The 25,355-nt window shown below is 37.3% G+C and overlaps 1 protein-coding gene across 3 annotated transcripts in view; it reads right to left on the minus strand.

The window, feature by feature from the left end:
• Positions 1–25,355, minus strand: part of LOC126187828 (catenin alpha) — a 145,905-nt gene that overhangs the window by 71,027 nt on the left and 49,523 nt on the right. For 2 of the 3 annotated variants that reach the window (XM_049929128.1, XM_049929127.1), the window contains 2 exons: positions 14,464–14,667; positions 2,016–2,045 (listed from right to left, as the gene is read on the minus strand). In XM_049929128.1, coding sequence (XP_049785085.1) covers positions 2,016–2,045; positions 14,464–14,667 — 234 coding nt within the window. The remainder of the gene's footprint in view (positions 1–2,015; positions 2,046–14,463; positions 14,668–25,355) is intronic. The other variant, XM_049929129.1, reaches the window with a different exon arrangement.

Below are 25,355 nucleotides of genomic sequence, written 5' to 3' on the forward strand. Positions count from 1 at the left end.
TGGAGGTGTCACAAAGTCACAAAACGTCAATATGCCATCACAGATATGTTTATGTCTTATGATTTATGAACACTGATAGTGATGCTGTTTTGTTAGACTGTGGAAAACTCAACTAATTCCTCTGTTGCCTTTCAGCATCATGCATTTCCATGCACTAATACCATATTAAATATAGCAATTTCAACAAATCTGCTGTTCCCGGACAAAGCCTTGTGAACATACATATGATTATGTTTGATAAAATAAAAATCTTATTCCATGCATCTACCTACTGGGATTCTGTCATCAAAGAAGCCATTGAAATCAGAATATGTAACAACCTTAACCGAGACAGTGGCTACATCCTTAGTGGTGCATGGAAACAGGTGCTTGACGCTGAAAGGTGACAAAGAAATAAACTGAGTCTTCCACCATTTAATACAATCAGCATTTCTACCAATGTTTTTTCAGTTATAGGCGTAGACATATCTCTGGTGGGATTTGGAAGTTCTGGGGCTTCGTAACATCTCCATCACACAATTCAGTCAACTACTGTAGCCATTGGCCTTCTGAAATCTAATTTCCTGACAATGAAAACTGAGGAAGTCATTGAAAGATCGAGACCGACAAATCAGACACATAAGAACTCTGTGTAGCATTTATTCATGAATCAGTTATGCCAAGAAAACTCAGAGCTTAATACAACTGAATAATGAATGCATCATTTTCTGGTTCAAAATAAGGACTTTTTGACCTTCTGATCAATATTTTCAGCCTGCAGTCACATAAAACATAAAATGTGAAGCTTTACCCTCCTTTAACATCTGTGCTCGGACCTACTTTCTGATCTACAGCAGGTCAATGTTAATCCCGCAGTGTGCACGAGAAAAGTATGACTACTGACTAAAGCAAATAACATTTCCTTTCAATTTACTTCTTAATAATTAATACATCAAATTGTTTCTTGTAAGTGTATGGGAGAGTGTATAACATAACTATCACACTGTTACGACAACTTATTGATTGCTAAGATGATGAATATGCTGTTATGGTACGATGGCAATTCTTTCAATGTTCGTAAAAGCATCATCTGGTAAACATAGTAGAAAATATTAGATGACAACTATCCACTGTCGCTGCTGAGCAACAACAGCCAAGTAGGATAATAGCAAACAGAACACTCAATGTGAAAGAACCAAAATGTTCATTCTGCTCATACATGGATATAAGAAATCAGAATAAATTTAAGCTCTTGTTATATGCTATAATGAGGATCAGTAATACAGATATGCTAATGACCTTTGGAAACTTATAATTTTAATACTGCCAACTATCTTAACTGTTTTCTCACTCTGCAGCAGCTAGACATAATCTTTTGCAATGAAAGTGTAAGGGATTGAGCCTAATAAAGTAAATTATTCTCTTTTCCACTGTTACTACACTCCAATAAAATTGCTTCTATCACTTTTAGCCATTTTCAACATTAAAACAATTCAAGATGTCAACCTATAAAAAATTCTAAATTAACTCCCATTCTTAATGTTTCTGTGCATTTTACATAACTTAAAAACAGCAGACCTTCTTCCCTTAAAGAATATGTTTGACTAATTTCATGTATCAATTGTCTTTCCCAAACTCATTAGTTTTCTGGGTAATATTTTAGTCCTTAAAAGTATTCATCTTTAATATGTCAATGCAACTTTTCAAATTATATGTTAGGAATGACTGCAATTTACTGTCACTCTACTTCAAATAATGAAAAGTGTCTGAAAACAACTATGATTACCATTTGTTCTACAAAACAAGTGTAAGTGTGCAACACTGACAGTTAGTTGATTAGTCAATTTGTTCAGCCTGATACATTGCATCAAAGTACAGAAGTAATTATTTACACTACCAAGAAAATTTTTTCTGTGTGAGATCTATCACAATGTGTGAAAGGAGGAAATTCTACATAATCTGGATACAACAGGACAATTGTAGCTGAATGCAGAAAACACAAGTACGCACACTCACACATATATATAAATATTTACCCCTCTCTTTCCTCCCCTTGCTGCTTGCAACTGCATTAGTCCCAGAGGAAAATAAAAAGTAAACAAAACATCAGTAATTAAGATACATAAATAATATTTTCTATTTAAATAACATGCTTACATGGAATTCTAAAACTAATTACCAGATGCTGTAAATTATGACTCAGTTCCATAGGCCAAACTGCCATCATTTCAGACTTACATTTGCCCAAACATTACCCTGTAGGCATCACATTCCACAATGTTAACATGATACTGAACTAATAATTTCTTGGTCACGTGACATAAATTTTTTTCTATACGATAATTCAATTTTTGAGAAACAAAATTCAGTAGGTAACCTTTGACATTTGTATAATAATTTATCAGCTCACTACTGGATCTTATTTTCCTTGTTCATAAAAATCAATTCATGTAACTATTTTGTTCTTTGTATAAATATCATTCTGGTAAATATTATTTTAATTAATGCAACGATCTTTTCTTGCACATGAAAGATGGTCCACATGTAATCAAAAAATTCAAACTATGACACTTCATCTCCTGGATTTGTAAATTATCTTGTCATAATTTATTTCAAAAAAATGGAACAGATTCTACAATACCACAAAACTTATTATTTACCCATGTAGTAACAGTCATGTTTTGTGGAATTCCACCGAAAATGAACTTGCACAGTATTAAAGAACATCTATATTGATAGAATGCTTCTGATAACTACAATCACCAAATTTCTTGGTTTTCTGCAATATATTTTATTACAGATGTTTGCAAATGTTACAGTACTATATTAATAAGAAAGGTATTCAATAAGTAATGCAACTTTTTTTCTTTTTTTTTGGCAATTTTGGTCATAAAAATGCGCAATTTGCTGTGGGACATCATGGAATATTCATGCTTTAGCGCCTATAGTTTCACTACGTTCTAAAAGTTCGCAAAGTTATACGTAGCCTTCAAAATGGCATCTGTAATGGAGGTGCTTACCACGCAGAGAGCTGTCACTGAGTTTCTTTTGGCAAAAAATCAGAGCATCACAGATATTCACAGTTGCTTGGAGAACGTCTACGGAAACCTGGCAGTGAACAAAAGCACGGTGAGTCATTAGTCGAGGCTTCTGTCACCGCAAAAAGGTCACATAAACCTGTCCGATCTCCCGTGTGCTGGCCGGCTGCAAACAGCTATGACTCCTGCAATGTCAGAATGTGTGGACACACTTATTCGAGGTGATCAACGGATCGCAATCAAAAAGTTTACTGCTCTACTGGACATCTCTGTTGGCAGTGCTGACACACTCATTCACCAGTTGGGGAACTCAAAGGTGTGTGCCCATCGGGTTTCTCGCCATCTAATAGAAAACCATAAAGAGCAATGAAGGTACACCCGTGGGGAATTACTTGCATGTTATCAGGCTGATTGTTAGATTTTTTGTGTCAAACATCATCACAGGTGATGAAATATGGGTTCATCACTTTGAACCAGAAACAAAACGGCACTCCGTGGAGTGGCGCAACACCACCTCTCCTCTGAAGAGGAAGTTCAAAGTCACACCCCCAACCTGTAAAATCATGGTGACAGTTTGTGAGACTCCGAAGAGGCTATTCTGTTTGATGTCCTCCCTCGTGGTGCAATGATCAATTCTGAAGTGTATTGTGCTACCCTTAGGAAACTGAAGATACAACTCTAGCATGCACATCACCACAAAAATGCAAGTGAATTTCTCCAAGATAATGCAAGGCTTCACACAAGTCTGCAAACCTGAGAGGGGCTCACAAAACTTCACTGGACTATTCTTCCTCATCCACCCTAGAGCCCAGATCTCGCACCTTCTGACTTCCACTTGTTTGGTCCAATGAAGGATGCATTCTGCAGGAAGCAGCTTGTAGATGATGGAGAAGTTATTGATATAATAAGACACTGGCTCTGATGTTGACCAGTAGTGTTACCACGCAGACCTCCCAGTAAGGCAGCATAAGGCCATCACAATGAACTGATATTTTGTTGAAAAATAGGGCTTTGTAACCAAAAGAGTGGGAAATAATATGGTGTATTAGAATCATGAATAAAACCAACCTGTTGTCAGACAAAAAAACGTGTTGCATTACTTACTGAATACCCCTCGTCCTTTCCATTATCTCACAAGTGTTTTTAATTGTGTTTTAAGACTTAATTCCATATATTCTATACAAAGATTAACTGTCGGAAAAAAATTATCTTTTTTTAATGTTATGAGTTGCAGTCTGTGAGTTACTTATTAAGATTTGTTAATAAAATCTTGTGCTTTAACATTTACAATGGTCTTATTAAAAGATAGTCATGCTACCCTACAAACTAAGGACTTGCTGCAGTGGACTGGCCCACATACCTCAATGATATATAAAGGATGAGGTATCGAATATATTGCTTCCCCCTACTTACACCTCCCGAGGAGATCACGAATGTAAAATTAGAGAGATTAGAGCGCGCACAGAGGCTTTCAGACAGTCGTTCTTCCCGCGAACCATACGCGACTGGAACAGGAAAGGGAGGTAATGACAGTGGCACGTAAAGTGCCCTCCGCCACACACCGTTGGGTGGCTTGCGGAGTATAAATGTAGATGTAGATGTAGATGTAGAAGCCATATGGCAGGTGCAACCACATCAGAGAGGTATCTGTTGAGAAACCAGACTAACTTATAGTTCCCGAAGAGTAGTAACAGCCTATTCAGTAGGTCCAGAGCAAGTCTGGGTGACTGACATATCTGTTATTGTAATATTAGAAACTTGCCTTAGCTATGTTGGTACGGTGAACAGCTGGAAGTATGGGGAACTATAACTATTTCTCAAGGGCTTGCAGCTCTACTGTAAGATTTAATGATAACCACATCCTCTTGGATAAAATATTCTGCAGTCAAAATAATTTCTCACATGGCTCTCCAGGAGGGGACTACTCAGGAGGACATTGTTATCAGAAAAAACAGATCTCATATTCTATGGGCTGGAATAAGAAATTTTTGATCCCTTAATTGAGAAGGTAAGTTAGAGAACCTGAAAAGAGAAATGGACAGCTAGATGTTACGTATCATAGAAATTAGTAAGGCATAATAGTAGGATCGACAGTGTTTCTTGTTGCGAGTACAGGGCTATCAATACAAAATCAAGCTGGTGTAATTCGGAAGTGGATCTAATAATGACTCAGAAAATAGGATGCATGTGTACTACCATGAACAGCACAGGGAACTCATCAACATAGCTCAGCCAAGCCAATCCAAGCCCATGATAGCAGTTCACACAGGTCGAGACACAGATGGGGTTTGCATTGTTGCTAGTTCCAAGCAATAGTTGCTGTATGCCCATACATGTGCTTTACACTTTAAGAAAGTGTGTATCCTGCAAATCATGTCTCTTGCTTGCTTAGGTAGAATTTTTCACTTACCACCAAAGTCAGCTATGACACCTCGCAACAAATGGAATAAAAATTCAGTAAATAATTCGCTACATTCACGTTTAATGTTCGCATTAGCAATGATGTTTGTGGCAGAGTACTCGGGACACTACTGAATGTTCATTGGCTGTTGGAGAATGCTTGACATAAATGCACAGAAGAAACCTAAACTCAACTGCCATCTTTCCTGACTCCGCATATAGCTCTGCAGATGAAGATGAGATTGAAAAACTGTCGATGAGATAAAAGAGATTATCCAATCTGTTAAGGCAGACAAAACTTTAATTCTGATGAGTGACTGGAATCTAATAGCAGGAAAAGGCAGAAATGTAGGAGAACATAGAGAACATAATCACTGCAAACATTTGGTTTAAGAATTTGACAGAAGCTTGTGTAGAAGGAACAGGCCCAGAGGTATCATATAATGGTAAGAAAGATACATCACAACCAAATTTTAAACCGCAAAACATTCACAGGAGCAGACATGGTCTCTGTCTGGGATTTTTTTTAGCATAAACTACAGATTGAAACTGAAAAGAATTATAGAAAGGTGGGAGGCTAAGGAGTTGGAATTTAGAAAAGTTGCAATATGAGTAATCGGAGGTACTTGTAACAAATGAAAAGGCTATAAAAGACTTGTCTCACAAAAAATCCGTAGCTAAGCATGTGACATTGAATTTAATCAATGAAAAGGGTAAATACAAAAATGCAGAAAATGAATTATGCAAAGGGAAATACAGGTAGCTGAAAACTAAGATTGACAGAAAATGCAAAACAGGAAAAAAGTGAACATCGAAGCCAGGAAAAGCTGCACAAAAATGCATGACTGTGGGAAAGATAGGTGCCACCTATAGCAAAATTAAGGAAATCTTTGAAGAAAAGAGAAGCAGCTGTATTAATATCAAGTGCGCAAATGGCAAGTCAGTACCAAGCAAAGAAGGGAAAGATTAAAAATGGAAGGAATGTCTAGAAGAGCTATACAAAGAAAATGAACATCCTGTGGAAAGGAAACAGAAATTAGACAAGGATGTGGTACTGAAAGGAAAATTAGACAGAATGCTGAAAGGTTAAGTGAAATCAAGGCGGTGGAGTAGAAAAAATTTCCTCAGAAGTATTGAAATTCTTGGGAGAGCTAGACATGACAGAACTGTTCCATCTGGTGTGCAAGATATATGAGACAGGCAAAATACCCTCAGACTTCAACAAGAATGCAGTAAATCCAATTCCAAAGAAAGCAGGTACTTACAGGTATGAACAATATCAAACCACCAATTTAACATAACAATGAAAACAATCAGTTATTGACAAAATTATTTAATCGGATAGTTTATAAAATCTACTCACCAAGCAGCAGCAGCAGCAGCAGCAGAACACACACTTAAAAGACTGTTGTAATTGTCAAGCTTCCAGAGCCAGTGCCTCCTTCTTCAGGCAGAAGAGTTGAAGGGGAAGGAAGAAGGGTGAAGGAAACGAACTGGAGAGGTATAGGAATAGGGCAGATTTCAGGAAAGTCGCCCGGAACCGCAGGTCAGGGGATACTTGCCATACGGGATGACAAGGAAAGACTGATTGAACAGTCAGTTCTGGGTGACTCTCCCGAAATCTACCCCTTTTCTTAGACCTCTCCAGTCCTTTCCTTTACCCTTCTTCCTTCCCCTTCAACTCTTCTGCCTGAAGAAGAAGCCACTGGCTCCAAAAGCTTGCCAATTACAACAGTCTTATGTGTGTGTTCTGCTGCCGCTTGGTGAGTACATCAGCTTAATATGCCATGCTTGCAAAATACTGATACCAATTAATAACAGCAGTATCAGAAGACCAGTAGAAGTCAATCTCAGGAAAGATCAGTTTGGGTTCTGAAGAAATTTGGGAACATGTGAACTCATACTGACCCTACAACTTATCATGAAAGATAGTATGCAGAAGGAAAAATCCACATTTATGGCATTTATAGATTGAGTAAAAGCTTTTGACATTGCTGATTGGAATGCACTCTTTAAAAATTCAGACAGTAGCAGTTAAAATATACAGGGAGTGAAAGCTTAAATACAATTTCCTCAGAATCCAGATTTCAGTTACAGAAGTCAAAAGGACACAAAAGGGAAATGATAGTTGAGAAGGCAGCAACAATGAATTGAAACCTATGCCACCTGCTATTCAATCTACACATCACAAAAGAGGGGTAGGAAACCCAGGAGAAATTTGGAAAGGGAATTGAAGTTCAGACAAAGAAAAACTATGATGTTTGATGTAAACATTTTAATTCTGTCAGAGACATCAAAGAAACAGTTGAATGGACTGGAAAACATCTTGAAAAGAGATTATTCGATGAACATCAACAAAAGTAAAATGAGGATAATGGAATGTGGTCAAATTAAATCAGGTGATAGTGAGAAAATCAGATTAAGAAATGATACATTAGAAGTAGTAAGGTGAGTTTTGCTGTATTGGAGCAAGGTAACAGACAACAGTCTAAACATATAGGATATGAAATGCAGTCCAGCTAAAGCAAGAAGTCTTTCTGATAAAGAGAAATAATTTTAATATCTACTGTACATGTGTTAGGAAGTCATATTCATGGAGTGTAGTCTGATGTCGAACTGAACTGTGGGCAGTAAGCAGTACTGACAAGAACAGAAATGTGGTGCTCCAAAAGAATGCTGAAGATTATATTTGTAGATTAGATAACTGCTGACAAGGTACTGAATACAATGAGATGAAAACGTTCGCACAGGGTAGACTAGTTTGGAGATCTAAATCAAACCAATCTTTTGGGGTGATGGCCATAATAACAAATCATACTGGGAATATTAATTAAGATTATTTCCCATTATAACTGGGCCATTGACCCCATGCACATAATTCTAGCCATTTACCAATTCTATAAAAATGGGAATTTATCACTGAACTACAGGTTCATCTATAATTATAATTATTAAATTTAATCTGCAGATTGCCATTTCACAAAATTTTCCCTCTGTGTCTGTTACAAACCACTGAAACACATCTGAGGATAAATAAACATTGGTTACGATGTCCTTGATCTACCACAGCATTGGTCACTGGTCGAGTGACATATACGACCGACATTTCTCAATAACAGCACAAAACACAGGCAATAATATGTATGCACTGATGTTAAGCATCACTTCATTTTGTGAATCGCTGATAACCACGCAGTTGAGCGCCCCACAAACCAAACAAACCAATCATTTTGTGAAATGGCAAAACATAGACATGAAAGTACAGAAAACAAAGTTATTTGGCTCATGGATAAAAGTACATTTAAGAAATTAAGAGTAGAGTTTATAAGTCCAGTTTCTATATTATTTTTATTTTCATTAACAATTCATTCAATTTATTTTATTTTCACTAACAATTTGTTTAATTTCACCTGAACCATCTGATTTGCTCATTTTCCATCTGCCTACCTCATCTGAGGTATTGGTATGCCATTGACACTATTCTGTTTGACAAGGCGTAAAGGTATAAAGAGCTACTTTCAAAAAACAACACAAAATTACACAGAACTATTCAGATAGCAATTCATTCCAGAATATGTATATGAAATATGGGGTACATAAATTGAAACCATGCCAAAACACTTTTGAACAAGATATTTGGAATAGGAAGATTAAATAGTGTAACATCTTGTCAACATCGTGAAAACTGGGGGGGAGGGGGGGGGGGGGGGTCTGAGACAAACATTGCTGAAAGAATTGTCCCAATATTCATCTGAAGAGTTATCAGTAAACTGTAAATTGAGAGCAAAGAAAAATTTGTCACTTACAGAAATATTTCAGTGTAAGATATGTTATCTTCTGAGTGATACAGCACAACATGAAAGTGAAAAACCACTGATTTCAAAAGTTTTTGATAATTTCATGCAATAACCAAAGAAAAATATACGGGATACTTGTCTTAATAATTGAAAAAACATGTTACTTGAGTAGTTAATTTCTTAGTTTCTCCATGTGATATGCAACAGTTTGCTTAATGAAAAAGCAGGTCCAGTTGCTCTGTATTTCATTTAGTCCTCTAATGGTTTTGCCCTTTACTTTTATACATCTATACATCTATCATATGTAGGGCAGTTTCAGATCAACTTGTTAATGGCTTAACAAAAAAAAAAAAAAAGCCAAAACTGGCAATGGACTAAATAAAGTTCTACTGAGCAACTGGAGTGGCTTTTTCATTAGTTAATGGCATGACAACAGGTATTACTTCAGCTGAATCTGTAATTCTTAGCTGTAAAACATAGTCCACAACACAGCTATGACTATGAATTTTAATGTAATGACTTTCAGTTATGTAAACAGTCACAAAAAAAGGCACAACATTCTGCACAGCACCAAAGGGAATTATTTTGGCAGTTACTCCTGACACCTATGACAAATAAGTTCTTTTGAAAATCCTTGGTACAAATGTGAATTATAAGAGCACATTAATCAAAAAATACAAAATGTGACTCTGTGAAATAACTGGAAGCCATTAATGGAGAAAATACCAATTCCAAAGACAGTTATTACTAAATGCTGATCACTGCAGCTGCTGGACAGCACAAATTGTACAGAGCTATGTATTCAGCATTAATGTCATATTACAGGACACATCTGTTGCAGAGAAGGAATATACCATCTCTGAAAAGTGCTGCATAATGCTCATATGTAATAGAATATCTGAGATGTACCAGATGTACCACTGTACATTTCATCAGAGGTAAATAGATCAATGATGAAGAACACTGTGAACCCATACTAACTTGTGTGATTAGAGCAAAGAGTATCTATACTTCTGTGCCTGTTGCTCAGATGCTGCTGTGTGGATTTACACTTCCACACTGAGTGAAAAGGTGCACTTTGACTGTCCAAAAAGCTTTCCCTGGCTTGATGTAATTCCTAGCTATTTTTACTCACAGAAAAACAGAATTTTCAAGTTCTTGACATGTCACAAAATTGGTTGGTATAAGTTCCGGTACACATTTGAGTTTTGCCTGGTCAGTTCGCAAGAATGAGCCTAAGAAAATGTCAGCATAGGTAATGCCAGTCCACCTACAAATTTTGAAGCCACTGCAGTCGACATGTGCAAAAGCTTGTGTATCAGACACATATTTCGCCTTGCACAACACTTTAATGGATGTTTTAGGTCTCAGAATTCTTACACGTAATCCATAACAGACTACAAATTGGGCCATTCCACGCCAGGTGGTCTAGAGGTTCCCGCATGACCATCATGGATTTTGGTGAAATTTTGCGTGAACATTTGTACATGTTCCCAATGAAGCTTGATAAAGTTTTACTTTCACTGATACAATACTTCCCGAGATACAGTCATTTATCTGACCCATACTACAACCATCAGAAGTATATCCATTATTTTTCAGCAACTTTAAGACATGTCATATCAAGCAATATTTTCTTGAAAGAAACAAAATCATGCCATCTTGCACAACTTTTTGCGTTCTATTAAGGGAAATAAAAAAACCCAGATCTCTTGCGCAGTTTCGGTATGGATAGTGAAAAAAAAAATTATGTTTGGCTTTTTATATCTCCGGAAGAAATTGCAGGATAAATCTGAAACTTTGTACATATTAACTTACCAATCATCTCCACTATATGGTAAGTAGCAACTATCCTTTTAATAATATTGTTACCAATGTAAGGTTTCCGAATAAAAAATTTCATTCTCCTTCTGCTTTCCAGTAGTTCACAAATTGTGGACAAAGTTGATAATTTTTGTAGAAATGTCAAAAATGACTATTTTTAGCTCACTTTCACAAAAAGAAAGTCTACTGCAAACTCTTTTAAACTGTTTTAATTAGAAACTCTTGTGTTCTAAACAACCTAAAGAACTAGATTTGTTTTTGCAATGCGAGTGTATGAGGTCCTAAAGAAACAACAAGGTGAAGGTGCATTTAAATTACGACCAAAGTCCGATAGTCCTCAAATTAAATTTGACGTCTTATGTTATACAATTGTTTATTACACTTGGTAATACTAAAAGTCATGATGGCTAGGAAGTGTGACTGAAACAGAACGACTCTAAAACTTCAAAAATGGGATGTCTTTTTTCCATGACTCATCATCATAACATCTTTCAGCCTGTTTTTCTGCTATGATAACTACAGAATCAAACTGGTCATGAACTTCAAAATTTAACTGTGCATTACCAAGCCACTGGAAATCATGAGAGCAAAATTTTTGCACAAAAACTGCGAAACACATCGAATAAACTGCTTTCAAGTTTTACACCACTGTCACATTGTGTAAATTTGGGGAACTTCATTTCAGTCTCCCTGACTTTTTTTTTTTTTTAAATAAATCATGCTACTGACAGTTTTCAGTATGTCTTTTTATTGTGCAATGCTACTGACATGCTAGTTTGATTCCAGTTTAAAGTATAGCACATTGCATGTTCTCATAGTTTGCAGATTATGTGAATTGAGGTAATATCATGCAAATGTGTTGCTATCATCCATGGTAATTTAACAACTGCTGGTTTCTTTTAACTTAAGAAAAGCACCCTCCCCGTCATCATAGGGGCAATGCCCACTAACTGTGCAACAGCAGTCTCCAGTGGCTAAAGCCACAAAAGATCTCATTTTCGATCTTAACCTTATGTTTCCTTCAAGTTACTTGAATTTTTTTACAGGTTTCATTAATTTGCTGTAGAATGTCTTCGAGAAAATTATACCGCCAGCCAGACCAAGTCACTGAGGATGCTAGAATAACTGCAATGATGCGCTGTTCCAGAATCCGGCACTTGTCACTCCTTGAGAGCCAATAAAATCAATTTACTGGGCCACTTGAGTGTGTGAAACTTGTTAAAACATCCTTCTGGTCAACTGCTCTTAGATGGCCTGGTTTTGCTTATTTCAAGAAAATATTGCCAGAGATATTATGTTTCGAAGTTGCCGAAAACTCTGAGGCGCTCTTTTGATAATTGCACTATGGGGTCAAACAAAGGACATTAGCTATGGAAGTATTATATTAGCGAAAGCAAAATTTTCGCATTGTTCACTGGGTACATGTGCAAATTTTGCACAAAATTTTAGCAAAATTCGTGATGGTCCTGTGGGAGCTTTTTCCAAAATGGAATGGCTCTACCCAGATTTATTTATGACAGACTCATGTAGCTTTCAGTGAGAAATGAGACACCAGCACTTGCCCATTTCTAATATCCTGATCTCCTGCTTTGCATGACAGGAGTGCAAAGGTGCACTTGCACAATCAAACCTCTGATAATATGGCTCATCTCATCTTACAAAAACACGGCATATCACCTTAAGAGAACATTTTTAAATAATTGTAGAGTGTTTCAATTCAATTCAATAACAAAACAAATTTACTTCTTTTCCAGCAAAGCCTGACTTAATAAAGTTCATAGTTATGTACCGTATGAAGACCAACAGCTGCCATGTTGTTGTTGTTGTGGTCTTCAGTCCTGAGACTGGTTTGATGCAGCTCTCCATGCTACTCTATCCTGTGCAAGCTTCTTTATCTCCCAGTACCTACTGCAGCCTACATCCTTCTGAATCTGCTTAGTGTATTCATCTCTTGGTCTCCCTCTATGATTTTTACCCTCCACGCTGCCCTCCAATGCTCAATTTGTGATCCCTTGATGCTTCAGGACATGTCCTACCAACCGGTCCCTTCTTCTAGTCAAGTTGTGCCACAAACTTCTCTTCTCCCCAATCCTATTCAATACCTCCTCATTAGTTACGTGATCTACCCACCTAATCTTCAACATTCTTCTGTAGCACCACATTTCGAAAGCTTCTATTCTCTTCTTGTCCAAACTATTTATTGTCCATGTTTCACTTCCATACATGGCTACACTCCATACAAATACTTTCAGGAACGACTTCCTGACATTTAAATGTATACTCGATGTTAACAAATTTCTCTTATTCAGAAACGCTTTCCTTGCCATTGCCAGTCTACATTTTATATCCTCTCTACTTCGACCATCATCAGTTATTTTGCTCCCCAAATAGCAAAACTCTTTTACTACTTTAAGTGTCTCATTTCCTAATCTGATTCCCTCCAAAATTCAAAATAGCTGCCATACCTGTTTTAATAATGGTTAGCCGTAAATTCAACACAGCTGAAGAGTACCTCGTTAACTGCTGCAGTAATATTATGTGTATCATTACTGATAAAGCAATGTCTTTTACTGAATATCTGTAAAAATGTCATTTAAGATTGGCAATATGTAGTGAACTGCTGATTTTTAAGATATTCTGTTATCTCTGAATATCCTAGTGCTTTTTCAATACTCACCTTCATCATCATAATCGGGGTTGTCACAAATGATGAAATAAGATTAACTAGGACATCACAGTAAGGTAAAATCACAGAAATGCACCCTGATATGTGTAATTCACTGTACTAGTTCTCAGCAAATGTGTCAGTTTGGCAAAAAGTCAGAGGCAGTTCTCTTTAAATACAAAGATTCAAGATGGCTGCCTTCCACAATGGTACAAAATTGGACACTGTTACTCGATTTTGCACTATTTAGTAAAAGTAACTATTATCTTCATAAAGTGCAGACAAGAAAAATAGCAAGATAATTTCTCAAATGTATCAGTACACACTACAGTGTTAGGTCAATAAATTTTTATATGAAATAAAAATATTCCACTTCATAACTTATTGCCAAACACAATCTTACAAGTACAATGTCATATACATGGCACAGAAAATATCAATGAATTAACTAATAACATAAAGGAATTGAGAGAATCACAAACTATCAAATTAAAAGGAATTGAGAGAATCACAAACTATCAAATTAAACAATATAAGTCTAAAAAGATAATGTAAGGATGACAGATGTCATTTCCTTAACTATTCAGTCTCCTATGTTTTGACAAAGTAACAATCATAATACAAGTGCTCTTTAGTATTCAGATTGAAGTGGAAATGATTCATTTCGTAACAAAGCAAGAAAGAATAATATACTTTCCTAAAAGGAAAATTCAGAATTTAACCAAATTAATAGCTTCTATGAAACAAAAATGGCACTTACATTAGACATGTATTCAGACAGCAAGTCCTGCAGTGCCTGGCGCACGGCATTGCACTCTGCAACAATGCGCTCTCTCCTTTCATCTCTAGTGCATGAGGAATCAGCCATTAGAGCAGCTCCACTGATAATACTCTCCAGACGCTCTTCCAAAGAGGGACGAGTACGTACCTCATTGTATGTCAGAGGGTCAATAACAATGTGTTCCTAAGGGGAAAAACACACTGCAATTTCAATATAAAAATTCACTTCAATTTATTACTGCCAATTATAGCTGTAATATGACTAAGTTCTATTTATATCAAACTCAAGTGTCATTAGGTGGGCTTGGATGGTGGGAACAGGAAGAGGGGGATGGGAGGTGGGAGGTGGGGGAAGTGATTTGGGGGGGAGGAGGGGGTAGAGGGGGGAGAGGGGGGAGAGAGAGGGGCGAGGGGGGGGGGGGGTTGGAAGCTGCATCATTTTCTACATTCATCTTAATCACTCAACACTTTCTTTGGATGAACAGTTATCTTCTTTACATCATATTCATAAATTAAAGCCCATGTTAAATGCTATGTACCTTATATATAAAGGAGGAAAACTCCAAAATGACAGAGTGTGTGCTACTGACTGTGGTGTGGTATCATTACTTACCTTTTCCCTTCCTTAAATAATAAAAAAAAAGAGGGGAAAATGAAGGGGGTGGGAGGCTTGTCATGAGACTTTTCTAAATAAGTATTTTTCTTTTATTACAGCTTGTTCAGTAAATGGTAACATCATGAAGAATAGATAACAAAACCGAGTATGTTGCACCAACATTCTTAAGCTTAATAAGATTCAACAATCAATAGCCGTCACTTATAGCTGTCATAAATTCCGTATTTAATTGAATACACAATTATTCACCAATTTGATTAATTTAAGGTTATGTTATCCATATATTACACTATATTACCAAATTGGATGTCTACAACAAAATCTTGATATTGACTGTTGGGCAACCAAGAAGAAAAGAACTGCATTTAATAACATAACCATGGGAAAGCGAATATGCAATATACTTTTCAGGATATGCTGCCCTTGCTGTTACTTCAAATGAGATGGCAGTTATATCAACTAATCTATAATGTTTCATTTGAAATAACTGTTCTATTTGAAAAACTAATAACAGTACATGAAGAGTTCCAGTGAAAAATTAAGTAAACAACAGGTTGACGTTTACTAATTTTTACATTTACATTATTTATAAACTGAACACAAAAACCAAAACCACATCAGTTAGAATCACCAAGAAATGATGGATCCTGAGCTGAGCATGTGATGCTAGAACATGCTAATTTTGGCACACACGAGAAAAGTAATTTTACAGAATATGAAGTTATATGCCAAAAATTATAACACTGGACTGCTATGCAATCTCCTCTCATGTTATAACAATAGAAATACAAATTCTGCAAGAAAATCATGTAAAAGCATGAGTCAACAAGACAGAAAAGTGAAAACATGGGCCTGAGACACTGGTTCATAGTCACTGGAGAAGTGGTGATTATGTTCAAGGATTTTACTTTCTAATTTCAATGTCAGCCAAATTAATCACTGAGGCAATTTTATATATTTTGTACACATTCGGCTGAAGTGGAAATGGCAACTTAATTAAGCAGACCTACGAACAAACACAAAACTATGTGCCACACTGTAACCATGGGACAGGCAGTTCATTAGATGCCGTAAAACTTGAAAAATAAACAGAAGTTTTGTGCGGCAATGTATGCATTTATAGGCAGTTTACACCAGCTATGCCCTAAAATAAACATATTAAATAATGCAATTTTCTGTCATTTCAAAATAATCTTTTGATTGTCCACTGATTCAAAAAAGAGCAAGCCAGAATATTTTTTCTTCCAACTTTTATTTCACACTAACTCTACATGCAGAGGAGAATATTATCTTGCTGACCAGGAGAGAGAATAGTATTACTGTACTAACTGTGGTCATTTAGACATGCTAATATACATCAAAATTTAAAATATTAGCTATAAATAAACAAACTTATTTGGGAGAGATACGGACAAATAGAAACAAAAAAGAAGACTAGGTTTTAAGGTATCACCAACAATGAGCTCATTTGACATGTCTAAATGAATTGTATATAAAACATGTCAATACACACTGAGGTGACAAAAGTCTTGAGATACATCCTAATATTGTGTTGGATGTCCTTTTGCCTGGCACAGTGCAGCAATTCGACACGGCATAGACTCAACACGTTGTTGGAAGTCCCCTGCAGAATTACTGAGCCATGCTGTCTCTATAGCTGTCCATAACTGGGAAAGTGTTGCCATTCCAAGAGTTGTGCATGAACTGATCTCTCAATTACGGCCCATAAATGTTCAATGGGATTCACATTATGTGATCTGGATGGCCAATTCATTCACTCAAATTATGCAGAACATTCTTCAAACCTATCAACAACAACTGTGGCCTGGTGACATTGCGAACCATCATCCATATAAAATCCATACTCAATTGAGTACATGAATTCTACGAATGGCTGCAAACAACTATTTCCAATCAAAGATTGGTTCAGTTGCGTCAGAGTGCTATAGCCATTCCAAGTAAACACAGCCCACACCAATATCGATCCACCACCAGCTCGCACAGTGTCTTGTCGACTACTCAGGTCTATGGCTCGTATGGCCTGCACCACATTCGAACCCTACCATCAGTTCTTACCAACTGAAATCAAGACTTAATTTCCAGTTGCCTAGAGTCCAACTGATATGTCATGGGCCCAAGAGAGGCACTGCAGGCGATGTCCCGTTGTTTGCACAGGAACTCGCGTCTGACACCTGCTGCCATAGCCCATTAACACCAAATTTCACTACACCGTCCTAATGCATACATTCGCCATATATTCCACTTAATTTCTGTGGTTACTTCATGTAGTGCTGCTTGTCTGTTAGTACTGCAACTGCATAGAATTGTTACGGCTCTTGGTCTTAAGTGAAGGCTTTTGGCCACTGCATTGTCCATGGTGAGAGAATGCCTGAAATTTGGTAATGTCGGCACACTCTTGACACTGTGGATCTCGGAATACTGAATTCCCCACTGATTTCTGAATTGGAATGTTCCATATGACTAGCCCCAACTACCATTCCGAGTGTGAAGTTTGTTAACTCCTGTTGTGCAGCCATAATCATATCAGGAACCTTTCCACATGAATCACCTGAGTATAAATGACAGCTTCACCAATGCACTGCCCTTTTATACCTTGTGTACACAATACTAATGCCATCTGTATATGTGTATATCGCTATCCCATGACTTTTGTCTTCTCAGTGTTAAAGCATAGATAAAACTATGAGTCACAATGTAAATTATCTATGTGAAAGCACATTCTACCAAACACAAATATAATAGGACTGGCAGTAGCTAATACTGCTAGAAAGTACCCTGAAATATGGCCTACTCAGTGGCTTTTAGTGTATGTTTGTATATGCAGATATAAAAAATCTGTAATTAATTTTTTTCTCAGCTACATGAATCAATATGTCATAGAACATTTTATAGACGACATTTTAAATACAGCATGTGAATTCATCAACTCTACCAGAAACATCTGCAGTTGGATGGCCACCATAAGAGAATGCATGCAAAATGCAAGTAAAATGAAGTGCAATGTCTCATCAAAATACATACACTGATCATTCAGAACATTATGACCACTGACCTACTACTGAATGTAAACCCGTCCAGGCGATAGCAGCATTACCTGGTGAGAAATGACTGCACACATGGTGCATGAAGTATCAATGAGCGTGCTGTCGTGTGTAGAATGGGAAAGGCATGCAATATTTCTGAGTGTGACCGAAGACAGATTGTAATGGCTCAGAGGCTCGACACAAGCATTTCAGAAACTGCACGACTTTTCAATTGTGTGAGAAGTGCTGTGGTGAATGTCTTCAACACATGGTGAAACCAAGGTAAAAGCACATCCAGACATCATGGGGTTGGACGACCAACCCTCATTATTGATGTCAATGTTTTAGGCTGAACAGACTGGTAAAACAGGGCAGGTGGCAAACTGTGGCAGACCTAACATCAAACTTTAATGCTGGGCAGAGTACAAGTGTGTCTGAACACACAGTGCACCAGACACTCCTAACGATGAGCCTTCGCAGCCGACAACCCATGCATGTGCCAATGTTAACACCACAACACTGGCAACTACAACTGAAAGGGGCATGTGCCCATCAGCAGTGGATGTTGGGGCAGTGGCAGAGCACTGCATGATCTGATGAATCCTGGTACCTTCTTCATCATGTCGATGGGATGGTAAGAATCCATCATCTTCCAGGGAAAGAGCTCTTTGACACCTGTACTGTGGGCTGGAGACAAGCTGGCAGTAGCTCCATTATGCTCTGGGGAACATTCACAGGGGCATCCATGGATCCAATGGAGCTCTTGCAAGGCACCATGATGTGCAAGGAGTATTGCATACTGGTTGCAGACCACATACACTCCTTCATGATGATCATGTTCCCCAATGGCATTGTCATTTTTCAACAAGATAGTGTGCCATGTCTCAAGGGCAGGAGTGCGATGGAGTGGTTAGAGGAATACAGTGGATAGTTCGAATTGATATGTTGGCCCCCCAACTCAGCAAATCTGAACCTGATCGAATACATCTGGGATGTGATTGAACATGTTATGTCTGCAGATATGGTGCCAACTCCCTCCAGCGACCTACTGACGCCTCATTGCTTCCATGCCATGACACATCACCACTGTTATCCATGTCAAAGGTGGACATACCAGCTATTAGCTAGGTGGTCATAATGTTCTGGCTAATCAGTGTACACGTCGTGATGTTTGAAACTTTACCGGCGTACTCATTGTTCCATAAAAACACGGGAGAACTTCTACAGCTGTACTCACCTGAAGATGGCCAAAAGACTTTGTGCCAAAATATCGTGGCAAGATGTTACTGACTTACGGCAGTTCTCCCGTGTTTTTATGGAACAAGTGTACATGTCGCTTAACACTAGAACCACTGTATTATTTACATATCTACAATCACAACAGTGATCAAGTTGACAACTGTGGCACAGCTACCCCTTTTTACCTATTTTAACACATTGGTAATGGCAATATGAAATGCTGTTTATGAAAGGAACATTCAAACTAAAGATTTATACATCGTTTTAATTCGTAGTTATCAGTTTTTGTGACTGGACTGATTTTGGTATAAGCATTAAACAGTACGCAAAATTGTATTTTCTTTTACTCCTGATTGCTGAATGCAAACAATGCATCACTTTGGGACTAATTTCATTCATTTTCCACACACAGGTTACCGACTGGTGCCACATACACCAGTTATCTCGATTTTACCATTTTACACTTTGTGCTGCATTCTACATTTCTTACTAACTGATTTGTCTCCGGTATTTGACTCGCTGCTGATTACAGGAAATCCTGTTTGGCACCTATTTTTCACATTTTCATGTCCTAGTTCTTTATTGAAATGCTGCAAAAACTATTTGCGGGTGATAACTTTTCATATAACACTCTGTTAAAGAATCCAGTATTTATTTGGCAAAACCAATGTACTGTAAAACATCCTATCTGCAACACCGCTTTCACTTAATATTTTTTAGCCATGTGGTCCAATATACCACACTATATTTCACTTTATTATTCATTTCAAATCATATTCATCATCTACATCTGAATGACAAACACTGGGAACATAGCGCTTTTGAGATTCATATGTTGGTCATCAAATGAATCCCTGTACCTTTATTCTTCAATACTTTGGGCACGTGCAAAAATGTGAACCAATTTTCAGTTCACACCTGTGGCGCCATAAGCTTCATGACAAGGTATACAGAAAGAGATTTTTTTGCCTCTGGTTTAAAGTTCACTTTTTGCCATGTATCAAAACCCATGGAAGAGTGTGTCTACAACCACTGACAGTCAAAATCTGATGCCAAAAGTATCTGCTTTACTAGCCATGTACTGCATAAATCTGCATGTGGTCTTGGTGGGAGATAGCTGTCCATCAATTGTAACGTTCTACCCCAAACTAGAAAGGAATTTCAATAAAAAATTCTAAACAATTTTAGATATATTACTATTACAAATAGTCACCAAAAAGTCACAACATGGTGAATTTTGATGTTTCTCTTCACATGTGACATTGGTCATGCTACCTGCTGTAAAAGATTTTGCTTATGTGCTCCTCCAACTGCCTTTAAGATATCATCCAAAATCTCTCGTCCTGTCCCATCTTTCCCAAATTTTGAATGGTGGATATAACTGATACCTACCCCTCCTTTCCCCTCTTTCTCAGCTGAATAAAATGTCATTCCTTTCAGATCCAGAATGATATGCTCATTTTTATTGGGGAGTTTGTCTTTCTGCGTAACTGTCACTTATGTAACTTCTCTAAGCACTATATAACTACATTCACTTGTTTCAGCACTATCTCAAATGTAATCATCATAACTCGTTTCTACTTGTCTTTCCATTTCACAGACTTTGCACTTGCTCTAAACTCAGAGCAGATGGTCTAAACATTGTGTAATACCTTCTCTGACAACTTATAAGAAGTTCTCAATATCTGTGTAACAATATACACACAACCAGGCACTTTAGATATAGTAAGACACAATAATATATTGTAACACCACCTAACAGTCACAAGAAATGCAAGTGAGCTTTTTGCAGTACACACAGGTGACAATGCTGTGGGGGAAAAAAAAAAAAAAAAAAAAAAAGGAGAGAGAGACCACTGGTGCAGTACTACATACACCATCAGAAATACACTGAAGCACCAAAGAAACTGGTATAGGCATTTGTATTCAAATACAGAGGCAGAATACAACACTGAGGTCAACAACGCCTATATAAGACAAGAAGTGTCTGGCGCAATTGTTACATTGGTTACTGCTGCTGCAATGGCAGGTTATCGAGATTTAAGTGAGCTTGAAGTTGGTGTTATAGTCGGCACACGAGTGATGGGACACAGCATCTCTGAGGTAGCGATGAAGTGGGGATTTTCCCATATGACCGTTTCATGAGTGTACCGTGAATATCAGGAATCCAGTAAAACATCAAATCACTGACTTCGCTGTGGCCGGAATAAGATCCTGCAAGAACGGAACAAACGACGACTGAAGAGAATCGTTCGGACACATCATACATCCAGAATTGCTACAGAGTAGCTCCAAGAACACTCTTGTGAGTTTAAACACTTCCACTCGCCAACAAACTCCCCAAACATGAAAATTATTGAGCATATCTGGGAGACCTTGCAACGTTCTGTTCATACCTGGGATGCCTTGCAACGTGCTGTTCAGAAGAGATCTCCCACCCATTCTTACTCTTACTCTTACTGTTTTAGGGACAGCCCTGCAGGATTCATGGTGTCAGTTCCCCGCTGCACTACTTCAGACATTAGTCAAGTCCATGCCACATCATGTTGAGGCAGTTCTTCGTGCTCGTGGGGGCCCTACACAATATTAGGTAGGTGTACCAGTTTCTTTGGTTCTTCAAGGTAAAAGCAACGAATATAGCTACAGTTCTGTAAATTCTACAATGTAATCTCTGCTGACAATAAATAATAGTCAAAAAATTTTGAAGTTTTATGAAAAAATATTATTGTTACTGGCAAACAAAATTTCAAAACAATCAGTGATTCCATGGTTCAAGCGTTACGTGAACATACTTGTAACACCCTCACATTGTTGACAGATAGTGTCGTCATTTCGTAAACGGTGCTGTAACATCCCATGTAGCCTTCATTCAATGCAAATTGTGTTTAAATGTGTACACAGCAGTAAAATCAAAGTTAGTCCATAATTTTGAAATGACTAGAAAAAGGTAATCTGGAACATACCCTAAAGACAAACTCCAAAAAGGCTGAGATCTGTTTGGAGAGTTGAAAGACAGTACTATCTGACCACAAAGGAGATTGTTTTTGTGAACAGTCAAATTCTGGGGAGAGTTCAAAGATCTGATGATAGAACACAAATCCAAAAGTAGAGCTCAGAATGAAAAACTATTGTTCAAAATCTGGACAAATATAAGCATGTACTGATCTCTATGTATGAGGTTAAGTCAATTATTATCCGCAAAGTAGTAATAAAATTTTACTGTGATCAAATAGGAAACTTACAAGAACATCATTTATCGACATAGTCTCCTTGCGATTCAATTCACTTGGTCCATCATTGTACAAGCCTCCTGATGCCTTCATAAAATAAGGTTCTCAGTTGAGCTGCGAGCCTGGAATGCACCGTTTCTTTCACTGCTTCATCTGAGGCAAATTGATGGCCACTTAATGCATGTTTGAGTGGACCAAACAAGTGATACTCAGAAGGGGCAAGATCGAGACTATATGGAGGATGATCCAGTACTTCAAATTTGAGTTTCTGGAGCGTTTCAGCAATGTGGGCAGCAATATGCAGATGGGCATTGTCATGCAACAACACAACACCTTTTGACAGCAATCCTCGACATTTACTACGAATTGCAGGCTTTAGCCTGGCAATAACCATCTCACTGTAACGTACACTGTTTATTATTGTGTCCCTTTCCCCATAATGTTCCAGTATAGGACCTTGTGCATCCTAAAAAGCTGTAAGCATCAATTTTCCTGTGGACGGGTTGGGTCTTGAACCTTTTCTTGCATGGCGAATTTTTGGATGTTCCCATTCCATAATCTGCCATTTACTCTCCAGCTCATAATGATGGATCCATGTTTTGTCACCAGTTATGATCCTGTCCAAGAAGTTGTCCCTTCATTACCATAGTGATCCAAATGTTTTTTGCAGATGTCCAAGTGCGTTTGTTTTTGCAAATGTATGGTTGTTTTGGGATCCATCTTGCACAAGCTTTATGAAACCCAAGTCTGTTGTGGATGATTTCGTAGGCAGAACCGTGACTAATTTGAAGACGATGTGCCACTTTGTCAATAGTTAATCGTCTAAGAGAATCATTTCATGTGAACGCTCAATGGTTTCTTCATTTGTGGTGGTAGATGGTCGTCCAGCTTCTTCATCATGTGTAACACTTGTGCGACCATCTCGGAATTTTTCAATCCATTTGTAAACACACTGTTGTGGCAAAACACTGTTTCCACACTGTACTGAAAATCTTCAATGAATTTCGGCCCAATACGCCTTCCGTCCACAAAAAAACAGATCACTGAACGTTGCCCTTCTTTGGTGCAAATAGACAGCGAAGCAGCCATGATTGAACGGCAGCAATAACGAAACTAACCTAGCAGCTGGAAAATGGCAAAGATTTCACAACAAATAAACAAAGCATGCTTCATCAATGTAAAATGACAGTACTACCAAAATAAACAAAAATATAACTAAATTGCGGATAATAATTGACTTACTCTCATACATATTCATCAGCAGTCATAATGATAAAGTCATACAAATTAGGTCTCTGAAGGAGTACCCAGAATATCACTGATCGCATTCTTCATTTGTGAAATGTAATAAGAGGGTTGGAAACTAATAACTGCACTTTGTGACGTGCTGTACAGTGCACACTGGTCAACGGACTTCATCTGTGCTGAATATCTACAATAGGGTTCAGCTGAATCTAACGAATGGAGAGAAAAGAATACAAACAGGTCGATCAAGGTGTTGTTTAAAAATTAAAGTCCTCCGAGGTACACAAATTCAAAAACAAAATTTTTGTCAGTCTATTAATACAGGCAACTCTTTGATTTATTGCATTAAGTGCAAACGGTTCTAAAACTTGAGAAGTTGCTGCATATTGTCTGACCAAAAGAAAACAATAGCTGGAATAAAATGTTATGGAGAACAATTCAGATCAGAATTACAACAAATTATGAAAACTGTTCTTGTTAAAGCAAGACAGTAAAGAAGAAACATGATGACACAATTTTTAAATATCTTCAACTAATGTCAACTACTTTCAACTACAGTCACAGGTGCAGTCTAAACTATAAAGTTAACCATGCAGTTAACATGTGAAATAAAATTATACCCCTAGAAACACACTTAAATTTTAGAAGCTCCCTATAACCTAATTTGGATTTGGTTAGAAACTAAATCTAACTTCTCTCTCTTTCTTAAATCCTGCAGAACACACACAGTTATATCTATAAATTCCTTTAATATACTCTACTTGACTCAAATGTCTCAAATTACATTACCACACACACACACACACACACACACACACAGCCGATCCTCCTTTTATTCGTTTTGTCTCTTTTCGTGTTACTTTGCTGTATATATACTATTTTGCTATATCATAAGAACATGTTAACTGCAATGCAAACTCGCAAAATTGTTTTCCATTTGAAGACACATACAGATGACGTATGAGCAAATTTTTTTTTTTTCCTTTCTCATGCCTCCCCCAAGTCCATATCAAGTTTCTTGAATGTTGTCCATCTGGAATGTCTTTCTTTCGCTTCTTCATCTTGGCACGTGCAGTGTTACAAATACTGATAGTAACATTAATGTCTTTCTTGACTGAGTGATGCCAGATAGACATTTATAAATTTGTATTTCAATGTATTTACATCTGTTTTATTTCAATATTTTCACACAATTTTGATTCTTTTCAGTTTTATGTGGAGTTCACAAGATCATGCCAACATACTTTTCTATGGTCACAGTTTTCTTTTCCATCATCACAGTTCTGCACTTTTTGTCGATGGTCAGCAATCACGAGTGTTTGTAATCTGCATTGTAAGTAGCCTCATTACACTCTACTTTAACAATTAGGAAAAAGAGGAAGTCTAAAGCATTGTAACTAGTCCAGTCTGAATGCAAGAAGATATTTTGGGAAAAACATTAGAGAATTTTCTTAGCAATAAATTATTTGCAACCAATAGTTCAAATCTATAGAAGTAA

This window comes from Schistocerca cancellata, chromosome 5 (assembly GCF_023864275.1).
Source record: "Schistocerca cancellata isolate TAMUIC-IGC-003103 chromosome 5, iqSchCanc2.1, whole genome shotgun sequence".
NCBI lineage: Eukaryota > Metazoa > Arthropoda > Insecta > Orthoptera > Acrididae > Schistocerca > Schistocerca cancellata.